Genomic DNA, 24019 nt, shown 5'->3' with positions numbered 1-24019 from the left:
ACATGAGCTGACCAGATATTGACTTCTTTTTGTCCAGAACTTTTGTGACACCTGAGAAGCCGCAGCCTGCTGTTCTCTTCCGTAAGAGGCTTGGCAGGTGTAAGTATGCACAGTCACCCTGCGGTCTGGATAAATCTCTCCTGATCTGGCTGCCTAGCTCCACAGATCTGCTGAGGTGAAAGGCCACCCAGAGCCTCCAGCCTAGATTCCTGCTTGGATTAGGTTAGGTTGCCCAGAGAACACTGCAACACAGTAGGAACGCACACGATACACGTTAGCCATATCAGAACTCTCAGCAAGTGTTTAAACAAAGATATACTCATGTTATCTTTAAGAGTTTGGAGTATTTTCTGTTGCGTTCAAACTGACTGTATGTACTTGGTGTGAATGAGCTGCAGTTACCCATAATGACCTAATGCAAGCCTAATGTGTTTTGCGGGGCCAGCATTCTTGCTCTTTTCTCCTCCCACCTCCTGTTATTGCACCCACATTACAAAGGTTTACCATGTTAAATGATCCTGGAATGATTGATTTATGGAAACCACTCCTCCAGTATCCAGTGAGAACCGGTTACAATCACATCAACTACGTGAAAATTAGATAGTGGCACAGAATCAAGATTCAATGCAACTGTTGTGAGAGAACATCACATGACCTAGTTGCATAACAATAGTCAGGGAGCTTTTTGGTCGTCAGCAAATTAAAAATTTGAACAGGTCTCAAAAGAAGACTAAAGCTACCACACATGGGTCACAGTTTTTACTAAAAAATATTTGATCCTTTTTTTCTTACCGTACCATTGTGATTCCTAGAGTTCCATGCAGTTATGTTTATACCTGTGCAACTTAAACCTACATGTGTACAAAACACAAAGCTTACCTGTTTAAAATGCACCAAGGAAAAAGTTACACCAATCCTTAAATGTAATAAAGGGAATTTTCCTTACGTAAGAATTAGATTTTTGGTACCATCAGAAGTTGTGGGCTTTGATGGTGCAAATTTATTTAAGGCACAAACATTTTCCATGTACTACTGTTGGGGTATGGTCGGATGCATCATTTCCACAACAAAAACTTCTAGTATAGCTAAACACACAAAAAGATAAATGTCAAATGGGAGCCTGTACAGATGCTAGGGTCTGCTAAATTCAACGTGGCCATCAAAACATAGGTTATCAATGAAATAAAAAAATAAATAAAAGGATTGCTTTCCAGGTTTGCTGTAAACTATCACAGGTCTCGTATAACAAATGAGCAGCATTTCATAAACTTGACAATTAAAAACAGGTGTCATCATCTCAAGAGCTTTAATCATACATAGAAATTTAGTTCAACAGTACCATTCAATTAGAATGTTTTAGCAGTATGTATATTTAGTGTAAAGAGCGTTATTTTTTTTCTTTTTCTGATGAGGAATATCCATTAGAATGATAGAAGCTTTCAGAAATACACCAGAGAGAGAGAGAAGATCAGAGAAGAGACCAAGTACATGACTAAGTTGTAACACCTCAGACTATTTTTTCTTTTTCTTTTTTTAAACACCCCAAAAGGCGACATTTATCTGTGGTTTATGTACCAGTGTCCATCCTCATCAATGCTTTTTTCCCCCCCGTTTCAAGTGAGCCAAGCAGCACAGCTCTGAAATGTTCTCAGAAACCAAAATAAATGCTGCATCGTTTGATCAATGCCCTATAATGGAGAAACTCCAAGCGGTTTTCTATGACACTTTTTATACTGACTTAATCAAAGCCACGATAAACTTGGGGTCGGGATGAATTGTTGACACTGCTTCAAAGACAAAAGGGTGAGCTGGAGTGGAGAACATTACTGCTATCGAGTGTCATATTACAGGCATGAAAAGAACTGACCATCTGTCAAACCATTTCTGTAAGCATACATCCATCCAGTGATCCAAACATCCAACCTATCATAAAACGCCACCACGAAACATACTGACTGTGCTGTTTGTGCTATTTTAGAAGCGCCACAACAACAATTCCGACCGGCTAAAGTCCCAAGCAAGGAAAAAAAAAAAAAGTAGAACAAATAATTATCCTACAAATCCCAGAAGCAATTATTTTCAAGTCCATCCATTCCTTTTAAGAGTAGTTAAGTAACGCCACATGAGGATTTGGCAGGCGGCTTCCTTTCATCAAGGCCGAGGTGCCATCTTGTTTCTTTTCCCCATAAACCTTTTGAAGCGGAGTCTTTTGCGGACTTTGTTAAGAGTAGGACACTTCACTTCCAGAGCTGGTAATGATGGAAGTTGCTGCGGTAGCATCGTGGCATTCAGTGGGCGCACTCGTGTGCAAAGACAGAGACCATGTGTGGCGTTAAGGCTGGGAGGGAGGCTGCTGTGGTGCTGCTGCGTGTTGTGACATGGCTGCTGGGGAGGACATAGACTGAACCATGGGCTGGGCTGGTGGGGGAAGTGGAGGCTGAGCCTGTTGGGCCCCAGAGTGTGTGTTGGGAGAAGGTGGGGGTGTTGGACGTTTGAATTTGTCGGGGCTGGTGCTTCTTCTTGGGGAGGGCCTCTGTTTCAGAAAGAGAGAGAGAGAGAAAGAAAGCGAGATAAATAAGCCTCAACTCAAAACATTATGGTATCATTCTAGTCATTTAAACATAAGTTTGAGGTGAGTTGACAAACAAATTAGAAGTTAATCTGAAATCCTAAAAAACAAAAAAACAAAAAAAACTTGTAAGTCATGGTTTCCATTCAAACAATTCAAAGAAACCAGGAGTGGGTATGGCAAAGTTACTTTTCTTAGTTACGTTTCTCTCACTGAGCAACTGGTCATAAATCAGTGCAAATCTAGTAAAAGCAGAGGGAAAAAATTAATCTCTCTTAGATTCTCAATTCCAAGTAATTTCCAAGTTCAACTCCTGGGCGGGCTACGAGGTGATGCAGACATGTGACATTAAGCCTGTACCATCCACGAGACAATATGAATGGATATAGGGCATGACAGACGAAGAGAGCGCGAGAGAGGCCAAAGTATATTGTGGTACCGCACACAGAGAGCAGTGGTTTAACAAAAGGGAGACAAAACTAACACTAAACTTGTTCTTTAAAATCACAGCATACTTTTTGCACTGAAGGAGTTCACTTTACCCGTAAGCTTGTGTGATGTGCATTATGACATCTGCGGGTGAAAAATGAACTTGAATGCTGCGAGCTTCACCCAATCATACTTGTGAAGTAACCCAAAAACTCAGCAGGCTGACAAATAAGCTGATGTCATCTTCTGATTCAGTTACGGCTCAAGTCAGAGTGACCTAAATATTACACAATGGCAGTACTCCAGAGAAGAAGAGGGAGTGAGCTATTTCACAACTAGGGAGTAATGAGTGAGGACAGAACGGTCAGGTCAAACAGAACTCTTCTTCCACACCTTTGATTCACACGTGTGTTCAGTCTGGTTTAAAACCAACGTAGGATCGTGCAGAAGTAAGGACTGGGTACTGTTGCTACATACGCAAAAGGGCAGAAAAACAATGACCCGCATGTTACATTACATCCAAAAGGCTGGGGTGTGTACTATTAACAATATAAGATAAATTTGTATGCTTACCTGCAGGCAAGCCTGCAAATTTAACTTAAATTTAACAAAAGATGGGAAGAACATGCAACTAGTGAATCATTTGTTCTGCACATCTCACTCAGTAAATGCAGCAGAATGTTTATATTGACAAGAGAAGAAGTAATGCTTTATTTCCTTGAGTTTTTTTTTTTTTTTTCCCCCAGTCGTACATGGCAGTTATTGTTTATTCCTGTTTTGCCATCAGATGAACAATTAAAAGAAATGTGTAGGTAGATGTTACTTACTGTTACGGCATGAGAGCTTCCGTGGATGTGCAGGGCAGGGGTGTTGTAGTGGGAAATTGCAGCTCTGGACAGTGTAGCTGGAGGAGTAAAACCAACTGTGTGAGTCCCATATGAGAGACCTGTTTTTTGGGGGTTTTTTTTTGTTTTTTTTAAAGTGAAAGAAAAGGAGCGGGGTTATAATTCAAATGAGGCAGAAAATTGTTTTTTCTTCCATTGCTCTCATCTGTTTTGAAGTCTCATCTTAGCCAAAAACATTTTTCAAATACTAACAAAAACAAAACACACACTCCCCCACCCTTTGTAATCCATCAGTTACATCACCCTCTCTGACTGGTTTAGTTTTTTTCCCCTGAGCACTACAAGAAAACTTGAAGCATTTTTTTAAATTAAAACTTTACATTTCTGCAGACGGTCTTCCTCTGCTTCAACCACAAGGAAAAACTTGTATCTATGTAGTACCATGATGAAAACAGTCTGCTGAGTGCTATAACCTTGTTTCTTACGTGAAATAAAAATATAAACATAGGCAACATGTATTTTGCGAAGCAACTACATCAAGTAAACTAGCTTAAAAGAAGTACCGGTACTTAGAGGAAAATGCATCTAAAAAAGGTATAGTAGAAGTAAAAGTAAGAATAAAGGTCTTGCATCTTCAGTGTTAGCTCATCATATCAGTTTATAATAATATATAAGATTAAACATATCTTGACAGAATAGCCAAATAAAATATGACGTGAGAAATAGCACAACGCTGTGGCAGTTGAACACATAATTTATCTGTTGTGACCCAAACAAAGCTTGTGCGTAAGCTTAAGTTGCATCAACCAGCATCAAATGTGCTATTGTTGTTTTGCACGCACAGGTGATATGAGTTGGTTCAAGCTGGGGGCGTTACGGGATGAGCTAACCGTTGTGATACAAACAAAGCTTGTGTGAAAGCTTAAGTTGCTTCAACTGACATCAAAAGGTACTGTTGTGTTGCACTTACCAGGTGATATGGGTCGGCTTGAGCTCGGGGACGGGGTGTAGGGGATCGGGCTGGACACAGTCCTCGCTCGCAAACCTTGTGCAGACATCTCATTGAAGTACCTAATGAGACAAGATTAACACTTTGTTCAACCTATTTTCTTTGTCTTTAGATGATTATTTTTTGTCGCCTTAATTGAAAGTAAGTGGACAGGAAATGGGTAGAGAGAGAGGGAAAGACACGCAAGGATGCCAGGACACAAATCTGCGCTGCCTGCACGAGGGCAATAGCCTCTATAAATGTTGCTTGCTCAACCCACTGAGCCATCTTGGGTGCATTTTGTTCAACTTCTTAAAATCACAATAATCAATCAAATGCATTCCTTCATACAAGATGCAAGTCTGTGAGCAGCATATAATGCAGTTTACACCAAAGATTAATCAGTTATCTTTTTTAGGTATATATGCATTTACAACAATGCTAGCTAGCCTGCAATGCACAAATGACTGGTTCTTTGTTAGGTTTATCAATTGGTTCTTTGTTTACACTTGTTCATTTTGCCTTAAGGAATCGCGTATATCCTTACGCTGTCATGTTTGACACGTCTCTTATTCCTCATGTTACGGCTGCCAAGTGATATAAATAGCACACTCTTACTTTCACTTGTTATCTGCTTATCATGTTTTGTATGCCTGCAGGTTGTACTGTCAAAAAGGCTACCACACCCTTCACTTGAAACATTTCCAAAGACAGAGATTATTTAGATATCTAATCTGATAAATAAAGACAGAAAAAAGGAGGGTTTAGCCAAACATAAATTCATATCCATTTTTTTTTTTTTAAATGTTATGGGGGTGTCGCAGAAGAGATACCCAAACAAGTGCTGAAAGAGAATCATGCAATTGTTTGAGCTTGTTTTAGCTTGTTCCCACTACTGAAAGAAACAACATGCTCAGGGACTAAAGCATTAAAAGTCAGTGGGGGCCTCTGAAAGCCTTATGCATATGTCTTTTTAAGTAAAACTTAATTGCATTCTGTTAGGATGATAGTGATAAAAACTGATATCAGGAATAAATTAAGTTTACTCTCAGTGGGAAGTTATTTGCGGGGCCAGCTCAGCATGCCATACGTAAGGGCCATCGCCCCATTCAGCCACCGAGTGTGAAGTTAACAACCTTCCGATCATGTTGTATCTGTGCCAATCATAGACACAGAGCTGCACCTCCCTCCAAGGGCGAACAGGGCTCTTACTTAAAACCCACTCACAAATGAAACAGCAGCTGGTGCGGAAGACTGGGACACTTCCAGCTGGAGTCGCCGCAGCGTTTTTACCGACTGTACTGATGCTGTTCATGCAGCTAAATCTGTCTACCGGTAGTTACACTGTTCAAACCTTCAAAGTCAGCTTCTCTACACATCAGCACGCTGCACGCACACACCACTCTCTCATCCAACCACCTCTCTTCCACAATTGTGCACTCCTCTTAAAAAAAAAAAAAAATTGGCATAACAATATGAAGAGAGCTATTTCTAAATTATTAATATGAGCGCAATGAACATGACTGACCCCTTCAGTCTAATTTCACGCACACGCTGTGGAGTCACACTTTGGTTCCGAAATGCCGGCCTCATTTATGTAAGAACACACGTTAACGGGATTATCCTCTCTTCCATGGGCCAGTATGTAAAGGCCGAGGGAGTAAAACTGATGGCCCACATTTACAGAAATGTTATAGAACACCAGTAGGCAAGTGCCTAATGAATATCACAATATGCAGTATGTATTTGAAAAGAAAAAAAAAAAAAACGTAGCTAAATATTTGTCTTCAGTGGCCCAATAATGTGGTTTCTCTTAAATTACATTAAAAATAAAATAAACGATTAACCCACTGACATATTTACATTGCCTTTAATGATGTGATAATCTTTTTCATAGTATACAGCATCCTTTACCTCTCATCGTCCATCTCCAGACTGGATTCACTCTCTGACAATTGTCTGCACAGGGCCTCCCGGCGCTCCATTTCTCTCTGAAGCTTTCTCTGCAGCCGGATGTTCTCCTCTCTCATCTGACGTTCCTCCTCTATGTACTGAGCCCGCTTCTCTGTGTCTAGTTGAGGACACAAATGAGATCAGAGTTATATTGTTTCCATTATATTCTTGGATAACATCAGCATCACCACATAGCGAGTTCAAATTGCTGTACTTGTATTTGCAGAAGGGGTGGGGAAACACCCCACACAAAACCAATACACTTTTTTCCCCCACCTGTATAAGTTCATATACAGCTATGGCTTCACTTAATGTAACCTAGTCTGTGAAACACAATGTTGTTGTTGCATCAAGTTTGATAAGTAGGTCAATTCCACTCTTGATTAACAGATTATAAGACAGTCAATGAGGAACAGTCTGTGGCATCTGGTTACTTAACCCAGCTTTTCAAAGCCTGTGTTAAACATTGAGCTTGCATCTCCCTCTAGTGGAACCAAAGCACAACTGCTATAAAATTACAGTCAGGAGTTTAAGGGTGCTTTCAGACCTGTGGCCCGTTTGTTTTGTTCCCATTCAGGAGCTAAATCGATACAGTCGTTTTTCGTTTGTGGCGTCTGTTTTCACAAGGCAAACGTCTGTAGCGGTTCAAAGCTGTTAACAAATGCCATGCGCGAACCAGCTGTTCTCTCATTGGTCAGAAATGAACGCGGGAGTTTCCTCTTCCGTACCCCGGGAAAAACAACAATGGTTATAACCCCTTTCACAGAGAGGGCGCAAAGCGCAGACCGCCGCCGGCGATTCCATTCATTGTGTATGTGCTCCCGCGGCGCAAGAGCGGACCACTCTGCCGCTGAGCTCAGCGGCGCCTGTCTGCCGAATTAAACATTTTTTAATTTCACCGGGCCGCGCTGTGACGACATCTCGGCACGTCCAATAGGAGAAAAGGGAGAAGAGATAGAAGGGAGAAGAAAGAAAGTTGTGTCCAATAGCAGAGAAGGGGGTGGAGGCTGCGCGGACTCTTCTCCTTGCGCGGGAGCACATACACAATGAATGGAGTTTTGTCGATTATGTTCTCACTGCAAACGAACCGCTCCAGGTCTCGAATGGAATCGAGCCGAGACCACCTCTCCTAGGCGATATCGGCTCTCTTGTTTTGTGCCGCATCCGAGCGCGATTGCTGTGTTCACATATACCAAACAAATCGATCTTTAGGGGGAAACGCTCCCTGTTTCGGAACAACTGCTCCAAACAGGACAGGTGTGAAAGCACCCTAAATCAACAACCACCAATTAATTCACACTTGGGTTTGACAAACCCAACTGCTAAATAAAATTCACTATATTTTTGTAATTCAAGAAATTAATTTAAATAAATTAGAACCAAATAAGTAAAACACAGAGTCAGAGTTAAGTGTCACCTTCTTTGGAACCAATTACAGAACCCATATATATGTTGGGAATCATATCATTGATGGATTCTGTTGTATTTGGGTTTAACACAGCCGAGTTACTGTATTTTCTGTTTGTATGATGAAGAGATTGGAAATTAAATTTGGATATCACTGAAACTTGAGTGCCCAAGCTCTGTATACGTACAGAGCAAAAAATAAATGTTATGAGGCCCAAGCAAGTGTAATGTTGAGATACTAATATAGAGATGCACACCCCAATCACTAAGCAGATCTTGAAACAGTCACTGGGAAGCAATAATTTGCTGAGAACAAAAAAAGCTAAGACAACAATTTATGGAGAAACCACCACCAAAATAAAACAAAAAGGTTGCTGATGACAATCTGTACCAAGGATGGCTGCAAACTATCAGTGAGAGCAAAGCAAGAGAGTATCCTGTTCGGCCTAGTCTATGTAAAACAAGACCAGCCTTGGGGTTGAATGAATGCTCCTGTCCGTTTATCTGAGGATCAGTTTGAACAATCACATCCATATTCAACACTTGGACTCGTCTCTTGGATCATGTGACAAGATGAGGACAAACTTACGCTGCAGCTCAGTGGTGCGCAGGCTTTTCTTAAGTCTCTCCACCTCGTTCTTCAGGAAGCGGATATGCCGCATCATGTTCTCTGGTGAGTCTATCTCCATGGAAACGTCTCTTGGGGAGGGAGGAGCGGATACAGGCTGGTCCAACTTCTCCTGAAGGATTCTAGTTAAAACAACCAATCAAATATAATGCTATTGTTAATGGGATGAATATAATGCCAAGCTTTTTACATTTCCAATTGGGTTAGACCGTGGAGCTTTTAGAACCAACATTTAACATTTTCAAAAGAACATTTTCTAACAAAAAATACAATTCTAAAACCTGTGATTTGTCATAACTCACCAGTTATCTTTAAAAAAAAAAACAAAAAAAAAACAGCCATTTTATTGCATGATTATTAGAATTAGTCTTATTGTGTAAAAACAACAACAATAAGAAAACAACCGGTTTGGATTATTGGACTGCATTTACACCTCTATATCATCTTAAAATGTCCCACAGTAGAACTTTAAAAGTTCTTTTTAGTTGGAGAGAGGCATTTAGGGTGCTTGTTATTGTTGGTGTTGCTTTAAGTCAACAACAAAATGATTTAAGCCATGCTTATGCAAAAGTATGGTTACTTTCACAATTTATACTAGAGCTTTTGTAATATTTCTTTCAGCTTTTCAAAGTTATTGCTAGAAAACAGTATACTGTCAAGATGTTTTTTAATGTGCTGTCTGTACTGCAGCATTGTGGCCTTTTACTCCGAGACCACGGGAGACTAATAAAGTGAACCTTGAACCTTGAAGATAAAGCAACAAACTGGTTGACAGCCTTAAATAATTTTTAAACTAAGCATGAATATAAAATGTATCCATCTACATCCTTCTTTTTAAACATAAACAAATAAATAACTAAAATATGAATGTTTATGTATACAATTATACACATTTGGTTCCAACCTGGGACCACTTCTGTTTAACATCTACAGCTCCCACAGGCACAGATTATAAAGAACAACAAATTAGGTTACCATAGCTATGCAGTTGACACGCAGATATACATTACAATGTCACCAGGACACCGAGACCCTGTACAGGCTCTTGGTAAATGTATTCAGGAGACTAATGACTGGATGCCCCACAAGTTTCTCATGTTAAACAAATCAAAAGTGAGGTAATTTTCTTTGGAGCCAAAGAGAAATGATTACACCACGAGCTCTGTGGTGACTGTGGTGCTACTGTCACCACAGAGCTTCAATCTACACACCCAAAAAACACCAACCAGGTCAGAAATCTGGGTGTAGTGATGGACTCTGACCTAAATTCGGAAAAAACACATTATGGCAATAAGAAAGTCAAAAAAAAAAAAAAAAGAAAGTAAACTGCAGCTCAACCAGAACTCTGCTGCTCCAGTCCTCACTGGGACCAAAAAAGTGGACCACATCATTCCTGCTCTGAGGTCTTTACACTGGCTGGCTGTCCATAAGAGGATAGACTTTAACGTTGTGATGCTGGTCTATAAAGCTAAGAATGGTCTAGGAACAAAATACATCAGTGACTTCCTGACCCAGTATTAACCTCCCAGACCTCTCTGGTCATCTGCATCAGGTTTTTTCTCTTTTTTTTGTTTTTAAATCAGTTCCCAGTTTCCCACGTTTGTCGGGGTTAAGGGCTGTGAAGCCCTTAACCAAACCCTTAACCTTAGCCACTGTGAAGCTCAGCTTGCAGTATTAAGAATAGACAAATGTGCATCAGGTTTTCAGGGGGAAAAAATAAACAAAGTCTTCTGCCTGATAAGATCTTAGATATAAAGTTTGTTTTCAAACAAGATTTACATTCAGCTGTGAGACGTGGTATGAAATAGTCCATACAATATATAATTTTACCTTTTCTCAGCCTCCAGTTTGTCCATACGCTTCCACAGTCTGTTGACCAAGGCTTCTTGTTCCTGCTCTAATGTGTTCTCAAGGTCGATCTTCTCCCGCCTCAACTGTCAAACACAGAAAATCAAAGTATCAGTCAGAGGAACATGAAAACCGAGGAGTGTATGTGATGGAAGCTCATAAAACAGTACCTGCAAGAGCAAAAACTATTTAGAAGGAGCATTTTTGCACCAAGAGCACACAGAATAGTACCCTTTAGCAGAAAAGTATTCATGCCTACAGGTTATGCACAAATGTGGTGATGAACGTGTCTGACCCACCCTCCTGACTATCATACTGGCTTGTGACGTACACTTTGAACACTTTAGAAATGTCAGATATTGTCCAACATCTCCCTTCTTGTTTGATATTCCCTCGTTATCAAGGCCACTTCACAAAACAGACTAAATGCTGGCAAAACTCCCCCTTTGGAGACTGCGTTAGCTGAATGGGGATTGGTGCAGGCTTAAAGCAGTCAGATGTGCAGAATAGGTTTATGTTTAAACTCGAAAAAAACAAAACTTGTAATTTCATTATTTTTCCAAAATATAAAACTGAATATGGCTTTCAGAAGAGACAAGAAAATTACATTGACAGCATTGAAAGGTAGCATTCTTGTATGTGCGTATTCTCAATTTTCTTGATATTTTCATTATATTTGTCGGCTGAAGTCTGTGCCAATAAAATGTGTGATCAATGATCTCTAAAACCATAGGCTATCCCTTCCTGGTTTTAGTGGAAAGACTGAGGGCAGCAGAAAGAAGAAGAAACTAGTATGACTACCCTTTTCCCTGTAGGCATAGTTTGTTGGTTAGAAATGAATATAAATACAGTAGCCGTGACTACTTTCTGGAAGGGCAATTGTAAGCACATTGCTGTGTCCATGTAAATAATCGATTCACATGTACACTTTTATAACTTCTGTTGGCTCAAATAAAGACAACATAGATCCAAATCATACCTAAAACATACTAAATTAGTGAGTAGAATTAAATAGATAAAATGTACCTACTCAATGTGGTGTTTAAACATTTTTTCCTTTAATCCTGAGAAAGAAAAATGGTACCAGAGTTTTAATAGCTTTAATAGAAATTTTTAAAATGTAATTTACAGTTTGTTCGATTATGTCAGTTTAGCAATTACGTCAGTAGTTTGTCTTGAAAATTGGTTAGTTTTAGTTTAGAGTTAATTTCATTTTAGTCTTAGTTTTTAGGAGGTATTGACTCAGGATTTCTTCAGCCTAGATTTTTTTCGTTTATTGACAGCACCATACGGTACAAAAATCCTTTATTCTTTCTTTTGACTAATTAGAAAAAAAAAGACACGAAACAAAAAGGAAAAACTTTAGCTGCAATACTATTTTGTTCGAGTTCGTTTCACATTGTTGATTTTAGTTTTTATTTAGTTTTACTTTTCATTGTTAGTTTCAGTTTTACTCTTGGTTTTCGTTAACTATAATAACTCTGCTGGAGAGCAACTTAACTCATCTTTTTGCTGGACGGATTGTGTTTGTTGTCTGATAAAGCTTTGTTACATTTTTTTCAGGAGATTTATCTCAAGCTCTGACATGCTGACTTTCGAGAATTTTTATCCATGTAAAGCTTTTGATTAATACGCCTACGCCCCCCAACTCCCCCATTTTCGTCTTCTCTTTTTACCAGGGTGTAGTGTCTGTGTCATGCCAGCTGCTTTTTTGTTGTGCCTGCAACATATTTGGTTCCCCAGTGAACTAAAATGAGTTTTCTGGTACAATAATGCAACCAGATGTTTGCAAACATTTCTTCCAGAAAAACATGTTTATGTTGTTGTCTGGGTTATGACACCTACACTTTCAAAGGTAATCTAAAAGATGTGATAGAAAGATAAAAACCTGTTGTGAAATATGAAGCAAAGATTTGTTTCGAACCAGACTGTTATGCAGTCATTATATTGCCAACAACTTCAGACACTGCTTAATTTAAGAGACTGTTGTGACTGCTTGATAAGACAGCTATTGTCGTGCTCAGCTTGGATCTTGGAAACCATCAGGATAACAAACACTGTACTATTTAACAGAACTATAAACCACACACGGAATGAGGAGACACTTCAGCTCGATGTAAATGCGGAGTATCAGTAATGTTAAATAGTAATCTATTTTTCTTACAATAAAAGTAAATAAATGTTAGGTTAATAAATTATTTGATTTATTTTGAGTTGAAGATCAACTGGAATAAAGTTGCGCTAACCTTCAGCCTTAAATCTTACATACCTTGATAATCAAAGTTAAATGCTCGAAACGAAAACACCCTTCACCTAAATCTGTTTTTTTTTTTTTTATTCATTATCACCATTTTGTGAAACAGCTTATTGTTAACCAACACTCCGTCATACCATGGAGCCTTTTGCTTCAGGTTCAAACAGGAAGTGGTATGTTGGTCACAGATTAAATGTATTCAAGTTCAATAAAAGAGCATTGTAGAGTGCAACATCTTCTGGCCTAATGCTTAGATCACAAGTTGTGTGAGTAATATAACCACCAAAACAAGTTATAAAATGAATTAATATTTTTGTAGTTGTTGACTCCACCTCAACATACTAGACTGAAAAGAAGCTGTAAAATGTATCCAATCAGAGGAGAAATCCAACTGATTCAGCCTTTTGAGTCTCATAACACCAACTGATGATGTGTGGTGTTGCTTCTGCAGCCCTATATGAGCCCAATGTGCACGAGTGTGCCCTTGCAAGCATACTTATACACTTGGGAACTCTGTTACAAAGAAAAAAGTGGACATATATTAAATTGACTGAAGGGCCTACCAAACCAACAAGAGACAAAAGAATCCTGTGTTTGTTTCTGCCTCAGCCTGAAAACATGTCTTTCAGAGAGTCATTAAAATGTGCAGGATATTACGACATGTTTATCCCCGACCACATTCAGATGACACATTTGCTGCGTCTCGGAAATGGGTAGTATAAAGCTCTAACACTGATTTCAAATAACATCCTGTAGAGGAGGAGGTTGGCTTGTGACAGAATGGGTACCTCTACTAAATCAGCTGCTCTGAACAGCTTCAAAAGCATGGCTGGGGTCTGTTACCAAAATAAGGATACCTGTTCCAGGGTGAGCTGCTTCGAGATGGTTTCATTCTCCATTTTCTTGATCTTTTTCATGAGCTTGTTAACCTGGAACTCTTGCTCCTGCTCCAAGTGCTGCTCCAACTCTGCCTTCTCATGCTGAAGCTAAGATGAAAAAAAAAAGAACAAGAAGTGAATGAGCAGAAAAGAAGACGCGAGTAAAATACATTTAAAAGATGGGAGAGTAGTCAAAGCACAGGAAGAGAGACAATCAGTGATCCAGATACATTCTTTGGATTATTGATGATCCTGATCAAGCGCATCGGAGTCAGATCTCAGAATTAAGTGTGTTGAAGAAAGAGTCATGTGAAATACAAAAGTACACCTACTTTCATTATTAAGGCTCTATGCATTTGGGCATAAAAAACAAACACAAGCCTTAAGTGAAAACCCCAACCCAGTGTTTAGAAAAATACGTATCATGATTCAACAGTTTATATAACCACTTTTAAGGAGCAATAACTTTAAGTTATATTCTTTTCATTGAAGTTTTCAGTCGCATTGTTGGAGAAAAAAAAAAAAAAAAAAAAAGAAAAATCGGTCCTCTTTTCTTTACAACATTGCTTCAGTTCATCGAGGTTTGTGGGCTTTGGTTTACAAACATCCCCTTTTGACTTCATTCCGCAGTATTTCAATAGTGTTGACATGTCGTATAAAACCACATTAATGTCACAATCAGGTCTTAGTAGACATGTAATTGCAACTGGATGACAAAAGGTGCAACAGACAGTACAGTATAGGCTGCACTTGGTACAATGATTCGATGCAGCCCACCAAAAGAACATACAAGGGTTTCCAAGCTCAGCTATGTTAACGATTGTCCACCTGTAACTTGCAGAGATCAGGTGCCTGTGTAAGCTGTGACACAGCTGAAATTTCACTACAGAAACAATGAAAAACATGGAAGGTGTAACAAAAACGATGGCTGGATTTGATTCATGAAAAATGCAAAGCACCTCTCTGTATAGCTTCCATAAAAGAAGTTAATGGATGGATAAATCAACTTAATTATTAATTGCTGCTCTATGGATATGAGATCACCAATGGGTAATGATTACCAACATTACCCATATATGATGATCATGCACACTTCCAAAGGCTTAATGTTTGTTTAGATGCAACTTAGTAAAGCTGCACTGACATGTCATTTTTTCTTTTTCTTGCAAACAAGCCCAACTTTAAAATCTTTTTCAAACTGCAGTATCTTAAATTTAAACATGTAATATTCCTGTAGAGTGCTACGCCTGTAGAGTCTGAGAAGTAGGACATGTTTTTTTAATACTGCAAGGTTGAACCTTGCCAGATTTAAAAGGCAAAAGCATTTGCTTTTCTAAAACCACTACTGATGTCTTTCCACCTTGGCATCATGATTTGTACACATCTTAATGCTCCACACCCACAAAATGTCATGGCGGTGCTGACAATTGCTGATGTTCAGTAAAGTGCGTTTAAGATGCAGCACCTGACTGCTACTTATCCTCTTAATGCCTATTGAATCAGTGTGTACTTAGTTCAAACACTGCATGTGGACTTTTAGCTTAGTTATAAAAAGGAAAAAAACGGAGGGTATACTCTTTTCCTTAGAACTTTACAAATAAACGATACACAAAGAATCAATTTTACAGGATTCAGGAATAAACTGTCCAGGAAAAAAAAAGGATGAAATAATGCTTTGGTAGTCACAGAACTTTGGCAAGACACCAGGATAAAAATTGGGTGTGGCTCAGCACCGAGTCAAAATGGAACATCTCTGGGATGGATTACATAAGTGATTACTCATTAAGGAGAAAAGGAGATGAACTCATCTATAGGAAAAAGCTTGAGACAGGAAAAATAACCATTTCCATTACGCTCCAAGAGAAAGTACTAAAAGACTTAGACACTGACGTATAATAACTTATAACTACATTTATATAGAGTGCTCTGCAGTATCCACAAGGAAAAAAAAAGTTACTGAGTTTTGACACGTCCAAAGATTGTAAATTAACACACAATTTAACTTTCAGCAATGAAACTCCCAATCCACAGTGCTGTGTATTAAATGGCATCTTTAGTTTTCTAGTGCATTTTTGATATTGCAGGAAGAGGTATGCAAATGTTCTTAATCATGAAATACCATGTATAATCTGCTTCATAGAAAGAACTTCATATTTTATGATAAATAACTATCATTCCCGCTGTGTCTTTTATCACACAGTAAAGAGTTCAACTCAAATGTTTCAGACTGCACTTTTCCATTCATCAGATGGAAACTGAAATGGTTGGTGTCATGTCTGGATAAGCTCTCCGGTACTTTTCCTGAACACTTTGCAATGGGAATCTGACTAGGTCGGCTGATATATACGTGTATCACTTTCACCACAAGTATCAACTGCAACAGTCACATGAAGGAAAAGGCGTCCACATTAGCAGGGGTATATGATCAGCTGTTCAGATGTATCTAAGTGTAAATGTAGCTGCCATGAGTCAGGTTAATTGATATAACTGCAAAGTTATTCTGGGTCAACAATATTGGTCTTTTTTGCAGTTTTTATTGCGGGATACATTGGGATAATAGCCCGTTTGTTTACATGGCATCTTATAAAATTCTAAGATGCAAAAACCCTATTATTTCACTGGAAAGATATTTCTTTGTGAAAATGTTTTGTATTCTTTTCTCATTCATGATTTGTATGTATTTTCTAGTTTCCATGCCGCAATGGCATGTGATGTGTGGCGTGAAATGCTAATAAATGACGGTATTTAAAGAATATTTGAGTTTGTCATTCAATTTAAGGGGAGGCAAAGTGAATGTTAAATAACAGTGCGGACTAGGCTTGGGCGGTATTACGGTAATACCGTATACTGTCGGTGTCTAAAAATAGCAGCGGTATCATTTTCAATACCGTCATGAAAAAATGCAATGGACTTATAAAAGAGATAACAATTAAATATCAAATAAAAGTAATTTAATGCCTAAAAGTTATTCTATGTCCAGTAGCACTTGTGTGGTTGAATTTTCAGTTTTACTTAAATAGTTGAATATGTTTTAGCCTACATTTTGAGACTTTCCATAAAGTTTATGAACGTGATGTCATCACCTGACAGCGCGGAGCAGAGAGAGGCGCACTGGGAGAGAGAGGGGGAGAAAGATGGCAGGTCGCAGCAAAAAAGAAAACAACCTCGAACTAACAAAGTCAATAAAAACTGCAATTCTAAAAAAGCTGGAGGCCAAGTATGAATCTGATTCAGTGCGCAAATTAATGCGAAAGAGCACTTTCCTCGACCCTCGTTACCGGAGGATATAGGCTGATTTATGGTTCCGCGTTACACCAACGCAGAGGCTACGGCTGAGATCGTGAGCTTAGAGGGGCAAGCACCAGCAGCAGTGGCCATCAGAATCGAAGAGACAGAGGCACAACCTGAACCCCCACGAAAAAAGATGTCTCTGGGAACCCTCCTGCAAAAACGACCCGCTGCAGCGGGAGGTCAAGTCGGCAGCGCAGAAGAGCGAGCCGGCGCTGAAATAACAGCGCCGGCTCGCTCAAATTGATTTGTGCGCGACTGTTGTATTTGCACTTTTTTTATAAGCTCTATTTGTTGTAAATAAAAGTTGCTAATATTAAGCATGTTATGTTGTTATTGTTCAGTAATAGTGTTTGGTATTCAGTTTCTGAACGGTGAAGGCTCAAGCCAACAGTTTGGTAATACCACTTGAGGCTTACGTCGTCATTTTTAATTAGTCACGGTAATACTGTATACCGGGGTAAAATGTGGAGGAAGTTTGACGGTATCAAAATTTGGATACCGCCCAAGCCTAGTGCGGACCAAATGTTCCTCCTCAATAGTTTTATCTAGGATTATGCTGCAGTGTCTACTCTTTATTTCACTACCTTTTAAGCCAAATGTGAAACTAAACTGTGTTTAAAAGCATCTTACCTGCATCTAAAGCTTGTTCGCACTGGTTATATGAGTATTTCCAAATGTTTTCAAATCAACCAAAGATTGTAATACAATGCACTGTGCTTGTTAGCTTGATATTAGATTAGATATTCCTTTATTCACCCCTCAATGGGGAAATCCACATTGAGCAGCAGCAGTACAGACAACACACTGCACACAGAGAAAAAATTATAAAAAAGTAAAAAATATATATATATAATTAAAAAATATATACAGTATACACAAGAAAAAAATACTCCATGAATTGTCATGGAGAAAAGATCCGTAATGAGAGAACTGTAGCGCTAGGAGAACTAGAGTTGTGTGTGGTGGTGCAGTGATGACAGTGGAAACCATGTCCTGGTCCAGTAAAAGACCACACCTTCTCTCAAGTCGATAACTATGCTGCTGAAGCAGCGTAACAAAACTTCCCAAGTATAATGCCGTTTAACAAGCTTAAACATGTAGAAAAGAGATCTTTTCAGCTGTTTCCATTCACCACTGATACACTTTACAAGGCCACTGCACGTTTGACACACCAATATGAATTATAATGCCAATACATGATTTCAGAAAACTAAGAATCCCTGAAGACATTATATTTCTTGACATACTGTACAATCATACAACTGGATTATACTGCATGTGCACTGCTCTCCATCACTTTCACAGGCGTGCCACACTAAAGCGTGAGAATAATTAATGGAAAAGTGAAAGAATGTCTTGCAACTGAATTAAGAGATTGATGAAGCCATAAATGTTACCCATATCTAAAAAAAGGTTTTTAGAATACAGATGGCAATGGTAACCTGCTGAAACATCATGGATGGACATTAATATGCCCTTGTTCAGGTCTTTAGCTGAGACTTAAAAAAAAAAAATCAAAAAAATCAGAGTTTCAACTTATATGCGTGTTGCAGTGGTATCATATTCCTTCTGCTGTCCTTCAAGTACCAAAACAGCAGTAATTTGACATTGAGGATGAGCGTCATAACATTCCAAACAGCCCACTTCAATCCAACAACTTCACGTAATTAAAAAGATTTCATCAGATGACCTACATACGATCATTATAGTTTTAATAAAGTTTAAATTGGCAGACTACAGAAAGTGAATAACTCTTTTTATATAATGATGGTATATAGCAGTATTATTCAAATGTGGTCCCAGGCCCACTGTCCTCCGTTTTAAATGTGGCTCTGCTCCATCACACTTCTGATTCAAATGATTGCATTACTGCTTTTCCTAAAGGTGTACACAAGTCTGTCAATGGTCTATTCATTTGAGCCAGAGCAACCTCTAAAACATTCAAGACAATGGGTGCGTCCCAATACTCCCCCTCGCCCTCCTTTTCTTCCCTAACCCTAACTTTTGCGCGTTCCCGTGAAGGTAGTGGTGTCCCAATTCCTCTTTTCACCTAGGGGGAGGGGGCATAACGAGGGCTAGGGGCTGAGAATAGCCCCTACGGATCGAGGGATTTCAGATGCTGACTTGGCGAGCGAGGGGGTATGAAAAAAAGAGGCTCTGCGTCGATTTGACTCGCCGACCGAAGGCAAACAGGCAGACTGGTCTCAGAGAAATAGAGAGAAATAATCCTGTGACTCGTCAGATTTGTTTTGGATGTTTCTGATATAATAGTCTTCAGAAACCACAAAGTAATCCAGCTGTTATCTGGGTAATTTACACACTTTCAGATAAAGTTGCGGAAGATCACGCCAGAATAAAGGGATTTATGGTTCCGCGTTACACCAACGCAGACTTACGGCGGAGGTTACGCAACCTACGCCGTAGGCTCTGCGTCGATTTAACGCGGACCCAAGCTCCGGACCCGGCAGACAGAAATCTCTAAATTTCGGAGCAAATTTCTTAACAGGCGTAGCTACAACTGTTAGATTTCATCTATTAAACCAACATATTCCTAAATGATTTATTTCAGCCGGCGTGATTCTCAACAGAGCTGCGTCCCGGGAGAGAGTGTCTCTCCCGGGGCTGACGGAGCAGCCTGACCCAGCGATCACGTCTCTTCTCGGGCTGTGAGCTGAGGCTGCTCCCCGGGGGCGGCGGCTCTTCTCATCTCCGAAAACATCGGGTCAAATTTCTTAACAGGCGTTATTTGGATAAACTGAGCCCCGGTTGGGGATCTTAAGGTTACCATTATACCTGAAAAAATATTAAAACTTAATAAAGTGCCATATTAACAGCGCTACAGCTGAAATTAAAACAGCTTTTGGCTCTCAGCTTCCTGATCAGGTTAGGGATGAAAACGAGGGGTAGGGGGAGAATTGGGACAGGCACCTGGGCCAAGTGCCCTAGATCTCAAGTGCCCTAAAATCTCCCCCTTCTTTTTTAGGGCTTAGGGAAGAAAAGAAGTGCGAGTGGAGAAAAGAAGGGCGAGTGAAGGAGAATTGGGATTGGGCCAATGGAACCTAAATTACCTGGGTTGAAGAACACTATATAGCATCATCTGCTCAGAGGTTGGACTCATATTGAACATTAGACTTAAGCAATCTACATCTCTCTCACACACACAAGTTAAAAATTCATCAGGGCAGAGAGCAAACACCACAGTGCAGCACCAGGAAGTTACTCTATTACTATAAGGAAACTCATCGCATTGAAAAGTTAATCGTTTACCAAATGAAATTTTCAAGGCTGACCAGTCAATTAGCAGAAATCCCTAACAGTGAAGGACTCCAACTGCTGTTAAGAGATAGCCTACTGCTCCATCTGCCTAATCCTATAGGACATGGGTATACTTAATGGGATGATATAAATTGACCCATTTACAACCATATGTGCAATGCAGAAATGATGGATAAACCTTTTTTTCATAATTAAAAAAGTATTGCTTTTTCTTTAAGTATACTTATTTAAATTGTATTAGTGTTTTACAAGATATTTGTAGAGTGTACACAAATGACACGGAACTGACAGAAAGTCTGTAGGTTTGCTGAATTTGGGGTAGTGATTCAAATCACTAAGCCATTGTATTATCTGTCTTTTTTCTTTTAAACAAAACTTTAAAATAAAAGTCAACATTCGTGCAATTTACCAACCATAAGTATGTATTAAATGTTATTGTAATTTGTCAATAAGAACTCCTTGGGCAAGTGACAAATACAAGTTAGCTTTATGTTGAGTGAGAAGCAAGATGACAACCATAGCCCAAATAATTACATGTGTATGACCTTAGGCAGGGTCTGCTGACAACTGCATGTGTCCTTTCCCAAATTCCTTCTTTTGGTATCAACAAACCATTAGTCAGCCTATAGCCAACCACTGAAAGTGAGAGAGCAAGTATGCATGTATGTAGTTGAGAGAATACAATTTGGAAAACCATCTGAACCAAATAAACAACCCAGAGGAGTAGAGCAGTTTGGGAATCATCTGGAGTTGCTAGCAGCTACAGTGAAAGCACATTGAACTTTTCCAGGCTTCAAACAAAAACCAGGGCACATAACAAAAAGGAACGGTTAGTCATTCACAGAACCATGTGCATTAATATTCACACTGAATTTATCCGAGAACACTTCACGTCCAACTTTGCATAGCTGTGCATGAACAAAACACAGACCATAACACTATATTTTAATCATCCACAAAAAAGGTGGAGAGTGTCCCCTTTGTGTCTAGTACAAACAACTCGGGCAAGGTTTTTCTCCCCCACCCTGTCCCGAGCACTTACTTGCATGAGTTTCCTTGACAGTTCATTGGTGAGAAATTCCTCCTCCTTCTCATAGTTGACTGCCAAGGTCTCCTTCTCCTTCTGCAGAGCCTGGATCTTCTTAAACAAGGTGTTGCTGATAAATTCTTCCTCCTGCTCAGCTCTTGCTTGCTGCGAAAACGAATACACGGGATAACAGCAAAAGAATCATTAGCAAAACACAGTATATTTAGTCCGATGTTTTATCTTTATACTAAATCAGTCAGTATAGGTGCGTATGCACCAGTCAATCAAAGCCTGCTGCAGTGAGATCTACAAGCCAAAGAGGAAGCATAATTTTTCCAAATGACTCAAGAGACATTGCGGCACAGGCTGACTTATGCTGAAGGGGCGAATGAGACATGGAGAAATGTGTTGGGACAGATTACAGAGTGATGATACATCTGTCCTTGCCAGTATCATAACCTATCCCTAATTCAGACTCACCTTAAGACTAAATCTTTTTAGCACTAAGGGAGAATAAGTCTGTTTTTTTTAACGATAACAAACCGTTGTCAAGGTGAAAGATGAGTCTGTCTTAATGATTTTGAGTGTGTAAAGGGACCAGGGAGGCTGATTTGTCAACAGCGTGGCATTTTGCTCGCTAAGTTTGGCCTACAGACTCTCCATCTCATCCATCCAGCAGATCTGTTACACATTTTTATGAAGCTGTGGCTGCTGATCCCACCATGAAACCATATGACGCATCAGTCCACGCCAATCTGGCTGCTCAGATATTTCACCCCCACCACATCTCCGCTGCTTATAACGTGGTGACAATGTCTAATATTGTGTATTTACGTGACTGAATAAAGACACCACACAACTAACCTGTATAAGGACGTGTCCACCACACTTTTAACGCCGTTATACTTGCCGTTTGGGGAACGTTGAGCAAGATTATGCCGCGTTCCATTTACCTCGGAAATCGGAACTGGGAACTGGGAATGGCAGCCTTCTTGCAATGGTAACTCGGGGGTGGTGAAGCTTCTCCCACTTTCCCAGTAGGAAATCCCACTTCGAGGGGCGTTCCAGTTGAAAATTCCGACTAGGAACTGGGAAATTCCGACTTCCGAGGAAAAATGGAACGCGGCATTATCCTCGCGAAACAAAACAAAGCAGACTAGTTTGCCACCACCTGGCTAAAGCCTGATTTATGGTTCTGCGTTAAATCGACGCAGAGCCTACGTCGTAGGCTCTGCGTCGATTTAACGCAGGACCATAAATCAGCCTTAATGTAACAACACGTCCCACAAGCTGCTGGTGAAACACCCGATAAAAGTGACACACCGCGCAGTTAAAGTGACAGCTTTGACCATTTTTGCACCAGAGTGTCAGTAAAGCAGGGTTGTTTTCCTTGACACTGTATCTAAAGTGCTGGCACGGCAGCGGCTAGTTAGCTCGGCTAGGCTACTCACAATGGTGACGCTAGCCTTGCGGAGGTCCCGGTTCTCCTCCTGCAGCGCTTTGCACTTCAGCTTAAACGTCTCCAGCTCGATCTTCAGCACTTTGTTCTCCTGCTGCAGCGAGGCGAGGCGGTTGGTCAGCTCCTCCAGGCGGAACTGCGAGATGACGATGCTGGGCTTGGCGGAGCTGGAGGAGGACAGCATCGGCGTGGCCGAGCTGCTGCCCGCGCCGTCCGTGTCGCTCTCGCTGGCGCTGTCCGCCATGGCTGCGGCGCTGCGGGGCGGTGCGGGGCTGCTGTGGAGCCGAGGGAGGCTCCGGGAGGCTGGAGAGAGGGAGGGAGCACGACGGCAGCTGCGACGCTGCTGGGCTGGAGCAGTGCACGCAGCAAAATAGCACGCTGCGTGACCTTGCTCCCACACGCGGTCACAGCGCCCCCGCCGGGATGTCTCCGGTACTGACCGGGAGCAGCACAAGCCTGTGTTAGGATTGATGCAGTGGCACCACCAGGGGGTGGCCAGGGGGGGACACGGACCCCCCTACACATTTGGTGCCCACTACGACGGAGTATTAGGGCCAAACTAAGACAAAAAAAAAAAAAATGGAAATTACGAAAATAAAGTCGTAGAATTACCAGAATAAAGTCATAATGTTGTGAGAATAAAGTCGTAATATTACGAGAATAAAGTCGTAATATATAATATAATATATATAAATATAACTTCACAAGATATTCCTCATTTTAACACAGGGAGAAGATGTAAATTACCACTTTATTCTCGTAATATTATGACTTTATTCTCATAAATTACCACTTTATTCTTGTAATATTACGACTTTATTCTCGTAATGTTACGACTTTATTTTCGCAACATTATGACTTTATTCACGTCATTTTACGACTTTTTTCTCATAATATTACGACTTTATTCTATTACGACTTTATTCTTGTAATGTTACGACTTTATTCTCGTAATGTTACGACTTTATTCTCGTAATATTACGACTTTATTCTCATAATATTACGACTTTATTCTCATAATATTACGACTTTATTCTATTACGACTTTATTCTTTTAATGTTACGACTTTATTCTCGTAATGTAACGACTTTATTCTCGTAATATTACGACTTTATTCTATTACGACTTTATTCTCGTAATGTTACGACTTTATTCTCGTAATGTTA

The 24019-nt window shown here is 40.0% G+C and overlaps 1 protein-coding gene across 2 annotated transcripts; it reads right to left on the bottom strand.

Moving 5' to 3' along the window:
* Positions 1-1292: 1292 nt before the first annotated feature.
* ccdc6a (coiled-coil domain containing 6a) lies at positions 1293-23261 on the bottom strand. Of its 2 annotated transcripts, none has more exons than XM_061745350.1 (9): positions 22845-23261; positions 21409-21558; positions 13779-13907; positions 10650-10753; positions 8781-8941; positions 6746-6902; positions 4814-4914; positions 3826-3944; positions 1293-2533 (listed from the first exon to the last, which is right to left on the bottom strand). In XM_061745350.1, the coding sequence occupies exons 1-9, from the start codon at positions 23094-23096 to the stop codon at positions 2333-2335; spliced, it is 1374 nt and encodes a 457-aa protein (XP_061601334.1). In that variant the 5' UTR covers positions 23097-23261; the 3' UTR covers positions 1293-2332. The 2 variants fall into 2 exon arrangements, with proteins under 2 accessions (XP_061601334.1, XP_061601335.1); XM_061745351.1 differs by having other exon boundaries at positions 3826-3902.
* Positions 23262-24019: the final 758 nt, after the last annotated feature.

This window comes from Cololabis saira, chromosome 17 (genome assembly GCF_033807715.1).
Source record: "Cololabis saira isolate AMF1-May2022 chromosome 17, fColSai1.1, whole genome shotgun sequence".
Lineage (NCBI taxonomy): Eukaryota > Metazoa > Chordata > Actinopteri > Beloniformes > Belonidae > Cololabis > Cololabis saira.
Note: the sequence above shows the minus strand (reverse complement) of the source record. Positions and strands in the feature narration are given on the sequence as shown.